This window comes from Heloderma suspectum, chromosome 1, assembly GCF_057233095.1.
Source record: "Heloderma suspectum isolate Gila_16-S chromosome 1, 16-S_ref, whole genome shotgun sequence".
Taxonomy (NCBI): Eukaryota; Metazoa; Chordata; class Lepidosauria; order Squamata; family Helodermatidae; genus Heloderma; species Heloderma suspectum.
Genome location: NC_139458.1, coordinates 210,281,457 through 210,299,086, shown reverse-complemented (window position 1 = coordinate 210,299,086; position 17,630 = coordinate 210,281,457). Strand labels below are relative to the sequence as shown.

At 46.6% G+C, this 17,630-nt stretch overlaps 1 protein-coding gene across 1 annotated transcript in view; it reads right to left on the bottom strand.

Moving 5' to 3' along the window:
* FAM117B (family with sequence similarity 117 member B) overlaps positions 1-4,917 on the bottom strand; it is a 55,028-nt gene extending 50,111 nt beyond the window's left edge. The window contains exon 1 of the mRNA XM_084818107.1: positions 2,338-4,917. Coding sequence (XP_084674233.1) covers positions 2,338-3,031 — 694 coding nt within the window. The 5' untranslated portion in view covers positions 3,032-4,917. The remainder of the gene's footprint in view (positions 1-2,337) is intronic.
* Positions 4,918-17,630: the final 12,713 nt, after the last annotated feature.

Below are 17,630 nucleotides of genomic sequence, written 5' to 3'. Positions count from 1 at the left end.
AAGGGGAAGTAAATCAAGTCTCCCCTCCCAAAATTTGAGGGCTCCCCTTCCACATGAACTGCAGCACCTATCCTTCTGAAACTGCAGGTTTCTTACCTCTAGGCTCTAAGGACACTTACAGTTACACTTACAGTTACACTTACACTTACCTCTAGGACACCTCTAGGCTGTCAGCCATTTTCAAAACAATGGTCCACAAGGAAAATAGGGGGATAACTATGTTCTCTTTGGGATACCCTCAAAATGTCATGGTTGTTTTTGCACAAAAATCCCTGCACCAATTGATCTGAAACTTAGCATGCTTGATGCTCACAGAAGGGGCAACTATCCCTGAAAATTTCACATATTTTTCTGACATTTGGCAGGTGTAATCCCCTCCTAAGGTGCTACAATGCTTGAAAATATCCAAATCTGAGAAAGAGAAAAAAATTCTAGCCATTTTTTTGATTTCCCACAGGAAGTCAATGTGAGGCACAAAGCCTTGTATTTCCACATCTCAGCCTGGGTTCAGTACCCGAGTCAAAGCCAACAGTCTCTGAATCAGTCTGACCAGAATCAGTCCATTTCCCAAAGTACCAAATTGGGGTCCAAGTCAAATCTGGGGGTCTGTGCACACCTCTCATTTCCAGCTTTCAAAAGTGTATACTCCTAAGGAGAAACCTGCCATTTGCAACTGTTTGGTCCTATGCCTGCATACAGGAAAGTCCCATTTGAGTTCAATGAAGCTTACCCATATGTAAACATCCAGAGAGCATACACAGGCTAATCCTGACCACATTTTTCAATAAGTAACGCTCTGAACAAAGGCATTTCAATTGTTACAATACCTTTCATCAGTATACCCTTGCAGGTATGTCTAGAGTAACTACTTCACAAAAAGTTTTCCAAGCTTGCCTGCCCATGAGTGCCTGTTTAGTCATAGGAAAGTGGAGGAGGGGAGAGAAAACCCTCCAGTTTACAGAAGCTTTCCTGCCTGGCAGCACTTGTTACTCACCAAAGGTAACCAGGCAAGTGGATATTTATAAGCCTATACCATTTTGTGTTATACAAAATATAAGGTGACCTCTCAGTCTTACTATATAAAGAACTGCTTATCTTTTCTCTGCATTCACGAGTCCACTGAGCTAGCATATTGTTTCCAAGGTGTGTCTTAGATCTAAATAGGGATGTGCAGGGGCTCCCACAGCATCACTGTTGTCTCTGATCCCTTGTACTATGCATCTCCATTGAATAAGGGCCTGGAAGCACCACTCTGATCTCACTCCTTCTTTGAGTGCTTGCATAGAAGGCTACTGAGCCACTTAAATTTATGTGGTCTTTTGGTTCTCTGAGGTTAGTATTTAAGTCATACCATGCACCTGCAAAGCCACACTCCTGTTTTCTATAAACCTAATTTCATCCTAGCCTCAGGAAGACCTGATCAGAGGGACAAGGCAGTTTTCAACATTTAGGGAGGATCACTACTGAAATAAAGTTTAAATACTTCTATACCAGGGTCAATCTCATACATAATACATAGAAATATGACTCACTTAAGTCAGTAAAACTTCAAAATAATCGCGTTTAGATATTCTGAAGAATAATTTATGATCGGACCCTTAGTTGGGAGATTTATCACATGTAGAGCCACATTAACAACCCAATTTGGATAGGAATACTCTGTGCTGCAAAACTGTTCACTCTCTCCTGCATAATTATCTTCAGTGTTGAGAGAAGGGAAAAACACCCATCCTCTTAATGGCATACTAGTTTCCCTTCTTAAATGAGAAACCCTTCACTACCACCATCTTTTCATTAAAATTTGTAAAGTTTACTTTCAATTGTAAAACTGGATTAAAGTCAGACATGTCTAGACATGCGCTTTCACTCCCCTTTCCCCCTTACTCTTTTCAGACATTTGTTTCATAGCGTTTCACCTCCAGGATATTCGAGAATCATTAGCCCCCAAATTACGCAGAATAAGTCAAAGGATCTACAAATAATAAAGGACGAAATGAGATAACACCCCCCCGCCGCCTTGTCTCTCGACAACAGGTCCCGAGTCCGTGGGAGAGAACGAGAACTGCCCCAAGTCCTCAGCACCTCGTGGTCTGCCCACAGGACTGTTCTGTAGCCCTGCGGAAAAGCTGAGAGAACTGGGATCTCGACCTCCTCAATACAAAAGGCTCTCAGCACTCCTCGGTAGGTGCCACCGTTCACCTGCCAGCTCGGGCCCCCTGGGCGACCCGTTTTTCACCCCCACTGCCTCCCTCTCATCCACCTTCAGATATTGGCCGTTTCCTGTTGAAGCCTCTGGATCGTTCCCCGACCTCACCCCGCCGCCGGAATCCTCCTCACCTTTGCGGACAGGCGAACTCGGGCTCTTCCTCTCCGGAGAGGCCCTGCTTTGCTCCGGCGACCGCCGCCTCTGACGGTGCCGGATCCGTCCCCCGGCGGCGGAGGCGCTGCTCTCGGGCACAGGAGGCGAGACCGGGGACGAGCAAGGGGAGGGGGGCGAGCGCGGCGGCGGGGGGGGCGGCGGCAGCGGCAGTTGGTGCAGCCGAGGGGGGCTGCCGCGCGCCCCTCCTCCGCCCGCGCGCGTGGGGCTGCCGCGCGTGGAACTCGACGACAGCGGGGGGGCGCTCGTGGCGGCGCAGCAGGCGCTACCGCCTCCTCCGACGGGCGTCTGCGTGGCTACGGCGGGGCTGCTGCTGCTGCTGCTGCTATTGGTGCTGCCACCGCGCGCGCCGGCGCTGCAGCCGTTACCAAGCGTCGGACTGGCGGTCCGCGAGGAAGGTGGGGGAGGCGGCGGCGGCTGGGGGGGTGTCTGCGCCGCCGCCGAGCGTGGAACGCTGCCGCCGCCGCCGCTCCTCGTGGGGCTGCCGTGCTGCTTGAGCTGGAAAGGCACCGTAGCCCGCATGGGCTGCAGGCGGCTGCTGTTGGTGCCGGCCGCCCCGCCTGCTGTTGCCGCCGCAGCCGCCGCACCCCCTCCCCCCAGGGAGGTGGCCGGGGTTGGGGAGCCGCTGCGCCTCACGCGCGGGTGAGAAGACATGCTCGTCGTCCGGCCCGGGAGACGGAGGAACGGGTGCCCCAAAGGGGCAAAATTAGGACTAGGCGAGGGGGGACAAAACACCGACACCCCGCCCCCCGCCTCTCAGCAATGTGTCCTCGCACACACGGGGAGACGCTCGTGAGGCCGCTCCGGCCGCCTCATCAACAATAGTGGCCGCACCAGCCTCTCCCATTGGAGGCGCATGAGCGCCGTTCCTGCCGCTACAGCGTCCTGATTGGCTGGGAGGTGGGGCCTAGGTCGTTGGGCCGAGCGGGGGGGCGGTGGCTTAAAGGCACAGCGCGAGAGCTGCGCTCTTCGCGAAGAATGCAGGCGGCGGAGTGACAGGGCGAGAAAGGCCGTGCTCGTTTCATACGCTTTTTAGAGAGACCCGTGTGTCAGTCTGATATCACTGCACGCTCTGTGCTTGTGCGACACACCCGTGGGCGGGAGAAATCAGGCAGCACCGTTGATGCTGCAGTAGTCAAGGCAGTGCGCTTACAGTGCGGGATCCCTATTTTATTTAGATTCATGCCCTATGAACAGCATCCCATCCTTGGAGTTCAGTAACTGTACAATAGTAGTAGGATCCTCTTGTATCTGTCCTCTATTGGCCATTTAAGGTCAGCCTCAAATAGAGGCCTATTCTAACCCCGGCATACTTGTCAGGCAGTGGAGCAGCAGGTTTACATGCATGCCTGCACGTGTAGGCATGCGTGTAGACATCCCCACAGCCCAACCAGCTATCCGCTATCATAGACTCACCAAAATATGCAAATGAGGCATATAATCTGCCTAGAGGACAGTAGTTATTGGGTGAATTAGAAATGTAATAGATAATAATTAATACAAACCAGCATATGCCTGATCCTTCATCCTACGAAAGAAAATCAGAAGGATCATGTATATTGGGCAGATGTGCTTACAGATGTACACACCCTCATGGATTGCAAGGCTTTGGGTAGGGCCCAACCATTTGTGTTATTCTTGTATGGTGTCTTGGATGTTTGGATGCTTTAGCAATAAAATATGATGCTAATGTGCGGTGGCTGATGTGGGCTGCGAGGATCGGGGGGGTAGTTAAGGCTGCTGCCTCACTGCACATGTGGCAAAACTTTGGCAAAAGCCATTTGTGCACCTACAGCAATTGGTTCTCATCATTCCATGGTAAAGCTGCATCTCTTAGGGTGCAATCTTGTGCAGGTTTAGACAGAAAAAAAGTCCTACAACCTGCATAGGATTGTGCCCTTAAAGATGCATCTTGATGGAAGCTTCCCCTGTGGCTTAGTGTGGCGGGAGGTGGAGGAAGGTACAAATTATTTCTTCTTGAAAACTCTTGCCAATAGTAATATTATTTTCAAGGCTGCAGATAGAACAGAATTAGAAACAAATTACTTATCCAAGGACATCTTGTGATCTTTGAGCAAGGATATGAACCTAAATCTCCTGTGCTCAAGTCTTTCAAGAGCCATATCTAAAGACAGAGCCACTTCTATCATGCTCTCAGTCCACACTGAACTAGCTCTAGATAAGCCCCATTCCCCATATATAATGAAGGGCACGCTGATGTATGTTCTTGATGGCTTTTTTGGTTTTGAAACTGCCTTGTTGTAGAGGTTCATCAAAGTCAGGCTGACACAGAAAAAGTATTTGTTCATTGGCCTAATGAGCAAATGTCTCAGGACTATGATCAGACTCCCTTCTCCAGTCTCTGATTACCTCCCTCTCTGTCCGCAGTGCACACACATTTATCATCCAGTCCAAGAATCAGCATCTGGTGGTCCCTTGACCAATTCCGGCCCTCTGATGGTCTATATGTGATGGACTACAACTCCCATCACCCTCCAATACATCTGGAGAGCACCAGGTTGGGGAAGGTTGCTGTATGGCATCCTAAGAAAAATAAAGAAATAAATCCAGCCCCATTCTACACCAAGCCTTTGGCTACAGCCCTTTCCCACATTAAATATTTGCCTATAGACTAATCTTGAGGCTGAGGAAGGGGTGTGGGACTAGGAAGTACAGGAGGAATCAAACCAGCAAGTTTAAACATGATTGAGAAGCAACACGAACCATTTCTCACACTCCAATTTCGGGCCCACTGGATACCTCACTGCCGCCACACAAAGAAGGGAAAACCTGCCTATTTGCTGCTGCAGTAGCTCGTAGCAACTATCCGTTCATTGTATTTGTGTTCCACCCATCCTCCCAGGAGCTCAGGGTAACATTTGAGCCTTACAATAATAACCTCATGGGGGTGAGGTGGGCTGTGACATAAAGACAGCGAATTGCCCAAGACGAGCCAGTGAGCTTCACAGCTGAAGAGTTGAACCTACCTCCAAAGCCATCAACACTCAAGTCACTCTGGTGCAAGCATAAATACCCTGTCCAAATCCTCTTCTGCCTCCCTATCAATCAAAACAATGTCTTCTCCTTTAAAACTCCTCTTAAATTCCAACCTTTCAGCAAAATGTTTCCTGCATCGCTACCCTCTCATCCATTCCTGCATGATAAGGAACCCATCTCATTTCCCCACTGGTAGAGAGCACTGTGCCTTGGACTCCACCTGGGCCATCATTCTCTGCATGGCCACAGCTTATCCTTAGCTGTCAACTCCACACTAGATGCCATAACATGTGCCACACACACACACACACACACAAATGAATAGATATGTACTCAGCCAGCAAGCCCTGAATTGACAGTGTGGGAAGACTTGCTTTCTGGATGCAAATAGATGTATGACTGGGATATAATACAAAAGGCGGGGGACGACGACGACACTAAATTATTTATAGGAGCATTTTCTTTTGCAAAGCATTAATCTCTTAATTTCCAAACTGAAGAAATGTAGGATGGAATCCTATGCATGTTTAGCCAGAAATAAGTCTAACTCCCAGCATTCCCCAGCCAGCCATGCTGGCTCGGGAATGCTGGGAGTTGCAGGACTTTTTTCTGTCTAAATATGCATAAGATTGCACCCTTATCTGTTGTTTCAGCAATAGCAATGGGACATTCTTACCCTCTTCACAACATATGTTATTCAACTATTACATCTGACCATGCATGTCTTTATGTTTGACTTGTGTCATGAAAAGCCAGTGTTGCTATGTACAGAAGTTTACCTCATTTAATGTGGTTAATCATGGTTGGTTTGGTAAGGAAGAAATACCATTTTTGCTCCTTTCTCAGATCTCAGGAGGTGTTAAGACTCGTAAGATGTTTTTAGGATTGTGGCCTAAATCTATAGAAGATCTGTTTGAGCTAGCAATAGATACTGAAAGTGGGTGTGTAACTAACCTAAGAACTGTTTTTACAACTAAGATAGTTCAAGCATGACTGCTATTACAAAGGAACGTGGAAAAGAAGGTAACAAAAGCAATTACTACAGATCATTTTATCTACACTGCAGTTCTGGCTGCCAAGGCAGTTCAGTGACTGTCCTAGAGCAATAACAATCTCGTCATGACACAGAGATTGGAAGAACTTCAAACCATTATTCATGGCACTGCGCCAGTGTTTCTTTGTTTAATTACTACATGATAAATGTAAGTGGGGGTCAAAATTAATCCAGTCCAGCGTTCAACTTGGGCCTAGAATTCCTTGGTTCAACAACTGGGTCTGGAGTGAACTGTGTCTGTTTCAGAGCCAGTTCCTACAGCCACAAAAACTGGGCTTCCAGTAAAGTCCCATGACAGCTCCCTACTGGTGGCAAGCGGGTCACATGACTCATTCATTCACCACGCAAAGCGGTCTGTTTTACAACCAACAGCACTTTGCCACCACAGCACTTGGTGCCACAGTAACCTTTAGAGAGTTCACGGAAAAATGAATCAGAGTCAAAGTGCTATGGGAAGTCTACCATACATTTCAAAATATGGAAGGAGAACGGAGACAGAGGACATAACAAGGAGCGGTCAAACCTTAATGTTAATATGGCTTTGTGAAGGAAAGGCACTTTAACCATTAGGGAAGAGTGGCATCTAGGTAGCAAGAGGAGCAGAATTCGGAATCCAGCTCCATATATACTTTTATTCGGTTGATTTCAGGCATTGTATTTTATTTTCTACAAGTCCATACTGTCCAATAGCCAAAGCTGTCATTAGTTCAGCATTAACAGTGACTATGATCCTTACAAACAACGACTCCAGTTTTTGTAGATGTTCTTAGGCGCTGTGTGAGTTCTCTACCATGCTTCTCAATTTGTCTTTCCTTACAGTGGCATTGGATTTACCCAGGAAAGACCCTACCTTTCACCGCCATCCCAGGACAAGGGGTGGTGGTCATGGATGTAATGCAGGGAAGGGGCAAGGTGAGGAGGCTTCTTCAGAAGGTTTTAAACAAATTGGTCAGAAGAAGCCACTGGATTTTATCAGTTGTGAGACAAGAAGCAGAGGGTACAAATGGATCGTTTTAACAATGAAAGCAAGGCTGTTCCTACCATTAGGAGGCAGCTGCCTCAGGTAGTATATGCCGGGGGAGCAGGAAGCAGTGAGGGGATGCTGGAGGACAACGATGTGTGCCATGCAGCCTGCCCTGCCCCTTCCTAAACTAGCCTGCTCCCCTCAGGTGTGGTAGAGGATGCTGTCTCCTTACCTGTGTTGGAAGTAAGATCCAAGTGCCAATCCGGTTGGGTTTGAATTCGGGAAGGGGCAACATCTTATCCTTCACCTCAAACAGCAACATGTCTTGGGCCAGCCCTGAATGGAAGAGTGTAAACTGTGGGACCCCCAAAGATCTGTATCAGGTCTGGTGCTATTCAGAAATTATCTAGAGCTGATGGTAAAGAGCAAAGTAGCCAAGTTTGCAGATGACAAAAAACATATAGGGCACTTCCTAATGCTGTCACAGTGCTAGTGTAAACCAGTGCTACTGCAAGGTAGTTGGTGCTTGCTAGGCAAAGGGAAAAAGCAGCACATCACCACTTTCTATTTTTGCCTAGTAAGTGCTAATGATGTTGCACTAGTACTGGTTTACACTAGCACAACTAGTGTCATTAACCCTAGCACCGTAACAGCATTGGATGCTACCCTTAGGAAGCTAAAGTCCAAATAGATTGTGTATAGCATCAAAAGGTTTTCTCGAAACAGAATAGCAGATGAGATTCAGGGCCAAACACAAGGCTTCTTCACATGGAGCTTTTATCCTGCTATTGAAATTGGTTACTCACAGGAGTTTGCGGGTCCTTTAGATGACGTCATCAACCTCCAGGGCATCTCCCACATGAAAGGCACAATCCTATCGGGCTGGGCGGCGGCCTCCGGACTCGGATGTGACTGCTTATCCAATGCAGGGCAGGAGCAGCGTGGATCTTCTCCGTGCTTCAGCCACCCTGCATTTGTGGTTAGTCAATTTCGCTGTCTAGCTGTGGGAAGCCGGAGCAGGGGGTGGGGGGCAGAGGGTGGACGATGCATAGGAAGTGTCAGAAAGGCACTTCCACCCTCCCTACCCTGACCTGTCCCCAGGAACGCCCCGTTTTTGCTGCTCTTATGAGCGCTGAGTGTGGGGCGTGGAGGGGGTGGAGGTCGGTTAGGAGGACGGTCTATGCTATGGCCAACTAGCCGCTGACTAGAGGCCATAGGATTGCGCTCTAAAGGACCTTTATTCCATTTGTTTAAAGTTCAGAGATAATGAGCTGTCAAATTACAGTGCTTGACTTCCATTTTAGTTCCCTCTGTAAAGAGGAAACCCTGAAATTAGAGGAGCTAGACCACAGTGCCATCTAGCGGCTGTATAATGAAACATATGGAAGACTCAGATAATGGGGGAAAGGAGGGAAGAAAGGGCAGGGAAAGGAAGCACGTGTAAAGGGAGTCTGTCATGATCCTGCATTTAAAACAGAAGTAGAAAGCCCCATTTTAAATGGGGGATTTTAGGCTGGTGTAGAGATGCTCTAAGTATGCTGTGGGAGATGCCTAAACAGTCTCCATTGGTGTTGTCGATGAAGTTTTAATGAAAAGCAGCCTTGAAACCTCTGATTGTGAGCAGAATGGGAGGGTGAGAGGAGGTCCTGTTGTTTTTTCCAGTTAGATGGGAAGAGAAGCAGCTTGGGAGGGTGATTTTGAGTAGACAAATGGTGGGAGAGAAATGGGTTAGGGGGTCTCACCCCCTGCTGTTCTTTTGCCCAAATTGGTAGCCCTCCCATGACTGCTTTTCAGTAACTAAATAAACCCTTTTGGCAAAGTGTTTGCCCTTCTCCCATATAACCTCTAGTTTGGCAAAGTGAAACACATTGGGATAAAATATCCAAATCATAAGGAATATAGTATCAAATGCCTAGGAAAACATTCTTGGAAGTCATTATAGAAAGTGTGCTGAAAAAATATTAGTTCAATATGGTGTAACAGCTGAAAAGAAAAACAGCCAACATCATAATGCCAGTAAATCCATCTGTATATAACCCAGTTTAGAATATTGAGTGCTACTCTCATCACTTCATGTTTTTAGAAAAAGAGGTAAGGAAGACACACACAAAAATAACAGCCCAGCCCAATCCTAACCATCTATTGTGTAAAATAAGCATCAGTGGGCGGTGGTTTTTTTTGTAGATGCACACTTGTTTAAAATATCCTACTTGCAGATTTGTTGTAAGCTGTGCTTTATGGAAATACTTGAACTGCATCTTAGACTTCATGTGTAAATGATGGTCCTATGCCGAACTCCACTGACACAGTATGAGCTTCACTTACTGAGATACAGATTTAAACCCCTTGGTTGTTATCCTTGAAATAATTTGGCACACTCAATATTTCCAAGGAAGTAAGTGACCCAGCTGTCTCAGATGTCCTTCACCAAGCAGCAGGGTCATCTAGCTTTCAGCAGCTGGCTTGTGGATAAAATACCTGACATTTTCATCAGGCTGGTTCTTACCCACCACCCTATAAATTCCGTCTAATTCCGGTTGGAAATTGTTTTGCATTTGGCTAATCTGCTAGACCAGGGGTTCTGAGACCTTCATGGAAAACTAGCTAAATCTTTTTTTATCAGTCTGTTTGGAGAAATGCCTATTAGAGAGGCTTTTTGGTCTTGTGAAGGCCAGACATGCCTGAGAGCATGAATAGATTATGAATTAACAGATAGTAAACGCCTGTCTTCTCAGTCCACAGCAGCTCTACATGAGCCTAGCTCCTAGGACAGGGGTGGGGGACCTTGTTCAGTCTGAGGGCTGAACTGGATGTTGGAGGAGCTCTCAGGGGCTGCATTCTGGAGGTGGGTGGGGCGGAAGACAAACGATGCAGAGCCAACAATACAACCAACCAACCTCCCTCCCTCCCTCCCTCCCTCCCTCCCTCCCTCCCTCCCTTCCTTCCTTCCTTCCTTCCTTCCTACATAAGGTTAGAGCTCTGTCTGCCAGTAACTAAGCCTTAGGAGAGGCATTTCAACCTTTGAGGTGGGGGGATGCAGCTGGGAAGCCACCAAATGACTGTGGTTGGGAGAAATGGGGTGGGGCCTGGGGGCAGGGCAGGGCAGGGCCATCAGGAGAATGCCGGAAGGCTGGATTAGGACCCCAGGGGGGCCGGATTTAGCCCCTGGGGTTCCCCATCCCTGTCCTAGGACAGAGCAGAGTACCTACATTCGATGGCAATGATTGGCTAGAGATGACAGCTGTGTACACTGCATTACCTAGACAGGTGATTCACAGAAGATTCTTCCATTAAGGACCCTTTTCCATGTTGATCTGTCTTCTGGGAAAGTCCTACGGTTGCCAAAGATTCTGGGGTATGTTTTAGAGTGCTCTTTCAATTCACACAGTGCAACTATTACCAGTTCCATTGGGCCTCACTATCTCTACATGTGAACTGAGACCATGCTTTAGAATTCACCCAATCCTTCCTTACAGGCAGACATTACAGGAGAAGATTGGTAGTGGTGGGACAAGCCGCCTTTCAGGGAAGCGTGGTTATAATTGCTGATCTCAGTGAGATACTTCCAAGAAATGCCACAGTTGCCCAAACATGGTTTAAACCCACTGAGCCTTCAGAGAACACACCAAAGAACGGTAAGGAATAGTCTGATGCATACTAGTCTCTACTCTGGGGCAGAGATGGTGGGATACTGATAAGTCAGGTCTAGGAAAGCAATACAGGAGCTGTCTCTACTTCGACTGGCTGAAGACTTCACACATGCAACTAATGTAATGCTAGAAAGTGGATTCACATGAGTTATAACGGGGTCTTCTCCTTTTCAGCCCATAATTCAGCATCTGTCTGGTAGATCCATCTCTTCCCTTCTCATCTGGTGTGTTCTCCTTTGCTCTCTTAGAGCTTAATTTTAGCCAGGGCTCAGCTCACTATGACCTTATTCTAGAACATAAAGTTATTTATTTTCAAAATATATGCACTGATTTGTTGTTGTTGTTCAGTCATTCAGTCGTGTCCGACTCTTCGTGACCCCATGGACCATAGCACGCCAGGCCTTCCTGTCCTGCGCTCTCTCCCGGAGTGTGCTCAAGTTCATATTCATTGCATCGGTGATGCTATCTAGCCATCTCATCCTCTGCCGTCCCCTTCTCCTTTTGCCTTCAATCTTTCCCAGCATCAGGGTCTTTCCAGAGAGTTTTCTCTTCGCATTAGGTGGCCAAAATATTTGAGCTTCAGTATATAATAATATATTTTATTGATGTGAGCCACTTTGGGAGATAATAAAAAGTGAGATAAAAATGCAGTAAATAACAAGAACAACAATGCACTGCCATTCCCAGAAGTTGAGATTGTTTAGTGCCTAGAGCAGAATCTTGCCAGTTACAGCACCACAACCATGGAATGCTCTCCCCAGAGAGGCCTGCCAAATCACTTCGTTGATTTGCTTGAGGAAGTTTGTCATGACTTTTCTATTTGGGCGTTTAAAAATGGTGCTCATGCCATGGGTGGATGTTAAAGCATGCCCCTGCTAGTTTTCACATTGTCCATAGTTTGGATGGTTTCACAGCTTTGAGAAGTTGCACATTGCCACAAGTATGGTCTTAGAGAGGTGATAAATACATTATAAAAGTAATACATTCTCGCTTTGATTTGGGTCCAGAAGCAAACCTGCAGCCAATGCACCTGGATGAGAATTGGCATATGACGTTCTCTGTGCCTGGTTCCAACCAGTAATCAAGTGGTGGAATTCTGCACTAACCATATAGCTTCAGTCCTCCAGGGCAGCCCCATAAAAAAGCATTACTTCAATCTGTCCATGAGGTTACCAAGGCATGGATGACAATGGCTAAGTCCTGGTCTTCTAAAGAAGGGGACAGCTGGCACATTGGTTGTAACAGAAATAAAATGTTCCTGGGCATGGTAGCCCCTGCATCACCAGGATTGCTCCCAGTTTGCAAACCTGCTCCTTTCAAGATAAAACTAATCTTGCCCAGAGTAAGCCATCCCATTTCCCTAAGATCATGTGAGCCAGCCACAGCCCTCACCATTAAAAACAAAAATCTGGTTCAGCAAAAGCTTCTTAGACTTCAGCCAGAGTGAAACAATTCTGAAGACCTGACAAAAATCTGGTTCAGCAAAAGCTTCTTAGACTTCAGCCAGAGTGAAACAATTCTGAAGACCTGACAAAAATCTGGTTCAGCAAAAGCTTCTTAGACTTCAGCCAGAGTGAAACAATTCTGACAACCTGATATACGTAGATCATCACTACTGATCCTGGAATTTGCTGAACACAAAAGCTGAAGTTGAGTGCCACCAACATTTTTGGGACACTGAACGTGTTCATGGTCCCCATTGGTAGAAGTTCATTTAAACATTGAATAGTACTATAGGTGATGAGGTACCTATACTAAAGTCACAAAGTCCCTCCCGCACACAGAAAAGTCAAAGCAGAAGTCACCCAATACCATCCTTTCTGGGACTGCCTTGTCAGGTAGGGACAAAATCACTGCAAGGAAATTCCTTGCATGGCTAACCCTTTCAAGTAATCTGTAAAATATGGTTTATAAAAATAATATCAAGAGCCACTGAGAAGACCAGAAGAACCATCAGGGTCATGCTCCCCCTCTCTACAGTTGTAGAACAATGACCAGAACAACCGCAGCATTTTCTGTACTGAAATACGGCCAGAACTATCCCTGATCAGTGCGCCTCAACATGTCTTGAGATAGCACCCACCTGGACCTCCAATCTGCAACACGGGACCCACTTAAGCCCATGCACTTAGGGGGCAGAGGCCAGGGGTAAAGGGATGGAGCCAAGCAATAGATGGGTAGAGCCAATGCACCTACGATGGAGCCCAAGCACCCAGGGCTGGAAGACAGTGTTACGAAAAAGGCTTTGTTGATATATACTGCTCTTCTGTGTGCTCCCCTGCCACCCAACAATACATACATACATATTAACTAGGCCAGGGGTAGGCAGCATGTTACTATGTGCCCACCAAGACACCTTACTCCTCCCAATTTTATTTGAAAATATTTTATCTTTTCTTACTGGAAGCTAGGATTGCGTCGAAGTGAAGTGGGGTCTTTTAGCTGCTGCCATGTTAATTTCCCATGAATGCCTCTGCGCAGCTTACTTGTCCTTTGTGACTAGCCATGCCCACACATGGCAGCCATTTTATGGCTGTGCTCCAGGCAGTTTCTCAAATTTCCAAATGTGCCCACAAGGTTGCCTACCACTGAACTAGGCCAGCACAGATCATCCTTACACAATCCTGACTCTAGTTGTGTCACCAACACAAAAGGAAGGGCCAAGGGGTAGGGAACCTGGTGCCCTCCAGATGTTTTGGACTACAATTCCCATAGGCCCCAGCCAGCATGGTAAATAGTCAAGAATTATGGGAGTTGTAGTCCAAGAACACCTTGTGCTAGCATGCCAGCACATGGCCAGTCATTTTGCCCTAGAAAGGGGGACTACAGATTGGGTCAAACAGTGGTTTTTAAAAATAGTGACTGGATGACAGCATCTTTTATCACATAGTCAAGGACAGTGCTTGGGCAGAGTCTTACTTTCCCCAGTCACCAGGCCCTGCTCATACAAAAAGGAGAGTTCTCAATTTTTCATGGAACTTAACGCAAAGAGAAACATTGGTAGACCCTAGAAACAGATGTTTTGAGTTACAAAGCTTGGATTCTGCTCTCAACATATTTAGTTTGGGAATGGGATGGGGCGGGGGGGGAGGGAATCTAATGTTCCGTGCAGATGACAAGCCTAGTGCACTTATTTAAGGGCTTCCTCTTGCTCCCTTATTTAGGGTGTGAGCTCATCAAGAAAAGAACTATCTTGGGTATAAAATTGCTGAGAACAATGGTGTGCTGATGTAATGTGAACAACAGTAACTTCATTTCTAAAAACTTAACTTGTAATACACTTATATCAACTGGATATGGAAACAGACCAGAGATCCCACTGGAATTACTTAATCCTAATCACACAGAGATTATGGTTTAGTGCTTTGCTTTATCTTATGCCTGCATTTGTTTACCATTTTTAAACAGCTTCTTTGCCTGCAAGAGTCAAATAGGATTTATGTCAAATGGGGTAGAATGTTCAAATGCACCATATGTTAGGCAAATGGAAGTCTATTTAGACACTTGGTATAGTGCTATTCTTGGCAAATAACTGGTTCAAATCCTGCCTTAGGTAAGCCACTGGCTCAGTTCAGATAGTACACCTTAAGGTAACTTTTTGATGTGCTGTCTGAATTGACAAACCATGGTTTGGTTTATAAACTATGGTTAGCACAAACCACAGTTTGGTGTGATGGCTGAACTAAGCCACTTTCTCTGAAACGTATGGATAATAATACATATACTTGTCTCCCTCACAGGGCTGATGTAAGAACTGAGATAATGTCTGCTCACTCAGAGCACTTAAACAGTATTATTATCACTCCTTGCAGAAAACACCCCATTAGAAAATGCATGAAGGTTTCTGCTTTAAATCTATGGAGATGTTATACGAAGCAAAAAACAAAAGCAAAACAAAGGTGGGTGATATCAAAACTAGAAATAATATGATTCTCTTTCATGGATCACCTATGGCGCAGTCCTATACATGTCTACTCCCAGTTAAGTGTGTACAGGATTGCATGTTAGTGGGATTTGCTAACGTTGAGTGCCGGTTTGGGTAGAAAAGCAGGGTACAAGTTCAATAATAAATGTTGTTTACCTGTACAGCTACCTTATGAGGCAAGTCATTATTCTCTTGAAACTGGAGAACTGAAGGGCAGCACACAATGGCCCACCTGCAAAGAGACCAAGAGCCACTGGAAGGTTGCACCTCCTGCCTCCCAGGAAGAACATAACAGCAAGTGGAGACCATCCTGGCCCCATCCACCAGCCAGAGAAAGAGCTGCTGTTCCAGTGCTTGCTTTCCTCTTCCCTCATTCCTTTTTCCTTCTGTACTGTTTATTAGATTGTGACCTTACTGTCTTCTTTTAATATATGTACAGCAAATAGAAAACATTAGCTTTATGTGAATAATAATACCCATATCACAGCTGTGTAAGAGAAGCTGTGTGATATATGTATAGGCATCCAATGTCACACTTGAGTTTGGATTTAAGCCCATCTTTCTCATAAACTCACAGGGCTGGAAGGACCTAAACATAATGTAAGCCATGGATGGTTAATCTGGGGCACAGAAACCATGTGTGGCATAGAGTGACCCGGTTCACATGATGGCTCGTTTAAGCCACAGTAGGCTGTAGTGCATGCCAGATGTTCTTTAAATATTTAAGCTGCAGCTGCTTGTGTCATCCGAACCCGGGCTGGAGTTTGTGCAAGGGTTAAGCAACCCTTGCATAACCATAGAACAGGCCATGGATTATGTAAGGGCTGTTTAACCCTTGCACATCCCCCCGCCACCCAGGTTCAAATGAGATGACGCTCCACAGCTTGAATATTCAGAATGGCCGCTTCCACACACCAGCAGGTGCCACAGCCCATGATGGATTAAATAAGCCATGGTGGGTTTTTTGTACCTGTGAACTGGCCCACAGTGGGAGCTTTTGGCTCAGCTGTACAGGAGCAAGTGAATGCAAAGGCACGGCTGAGGCACAGAGGTACGCTGCTTACTCTCTCAGGAGGTCTACAACATATGCAGTGCACGCTGGAGCAGCAGCACCGTTCTTGGGGCTTGATGGCCAAAGGTTGCCATCAAGTGATCGAGGTCAACTTCCTCCCTTAAAACAGATTCCTTTATGCACAAACCCACATTTGACTCCACAACATCCCCTCCCCCCTGCCCCAGCAGATTAAGCCATCAAATCCAGTTTACAGTGTTCCATAAATAGAAAAAAGAGTGAACAAGTTCCCCACAACAGAGTGTCTTCACAATACAGTCACCCTAGGCCAGGGGTAAGCAACTTGCAGCCTTCCAGGTGTTGGATTCAAGCTCCCAGCATCTCTGATCATTGGCCATGCTGGCTGGGGCTGATAGAAGTTGGAGTCCAACATCTGCCCTTCCATATACTTCCCAATGGCCATGCCTTCCCCAACGTGGTGCCCCCCAAATGTGTTGGACTACAATTCCCATCACCCAGATGAGAGCAGTGGGAGTTGTAGTCCAACACATCTGGAGGGTGCCAAGCTGGGGAAGGCTCACTTGATGGCATTTGAGCCATGCAGGAGGTGGGGCGGGAGTTGCTTCCAGACAGGGGGCCTAGTGCTCCTGCTCACAAGGCATCGTGCAGCTCTTCCAGTCTTTCCCTTCGTAACAGATTTCTTGTGGTAGAACAAAGAAGGAAGACGCAGAGTGAAAAGATGGGGGGGTTATAAATTGAAGATGATGTCATCTAGATCAGAGACAGGAACAGAGGGAGGGAACTAAAGGACACCGAAGACCGTGAGAATCCATCAGTTAGGTCTATGGTTGATGGCAATTAAGTCATGAAACATTAGGGTGTCAGCTGAAAAAGAAAAATAGAGGGTAGCGGAGAAGAGGGAATTGACCTGCTCAAGCCTGACAATAATCTGGAGCAGGAACCAGAGAAGGAGTTTATGCTTGGGGGAGGCATACTGTGACATTAAAATAAACCTTCTCCCTTGCACTAGACAGGGATGCTTAGTGAACATGTCTGTCCCTTTCTCTCTCCAGTACTAGGTGTCCTCTGCCCCTTGCTGCGGATGTATAAAATGCTTGGAGCTTGCAGCCATCGAGAGCTATATAGCACAGCCAGGCCATGCTTCAGGAGTGGAGTAAGAAAGGTGTCCTTTATCCTTTCCCCACCACTTCTGGAACTCCTCCCCACCCCAGACCTGAGAAGTCTGAACAGCACAAGGCCCCCATTGCAGGCTGTCTGGAGCCTTGAAAAAGAGCACTCCTCTTCGCGGGTGGGGATACATTGCAACATTTTGTTACAGTCCCCGTTTCCTGTTGTCATCTAATGATGGTTTATAATGCCCTCATTTAGCCATGGACCAATTCAGTTTTGTTTGGCAGCATCATAAGGACGAGGACTGCATTTAAAAGGCAGATAAAATCCCATGTGTAGCTACAAAAATATCATAGGAATTAAGGAACAAATTCCCATCTTTGACTACTGAAACTGGCATTCAAAGCCACTGTGGTGTAATAGGCTGGAGATGGGCCAGGAAGATGTAACTTCCATGTCCCAACTCAGTCACGAAGCTCTCCCTGGACGTCTTTGGGCTAATCACAGCCTAACCTAGCAA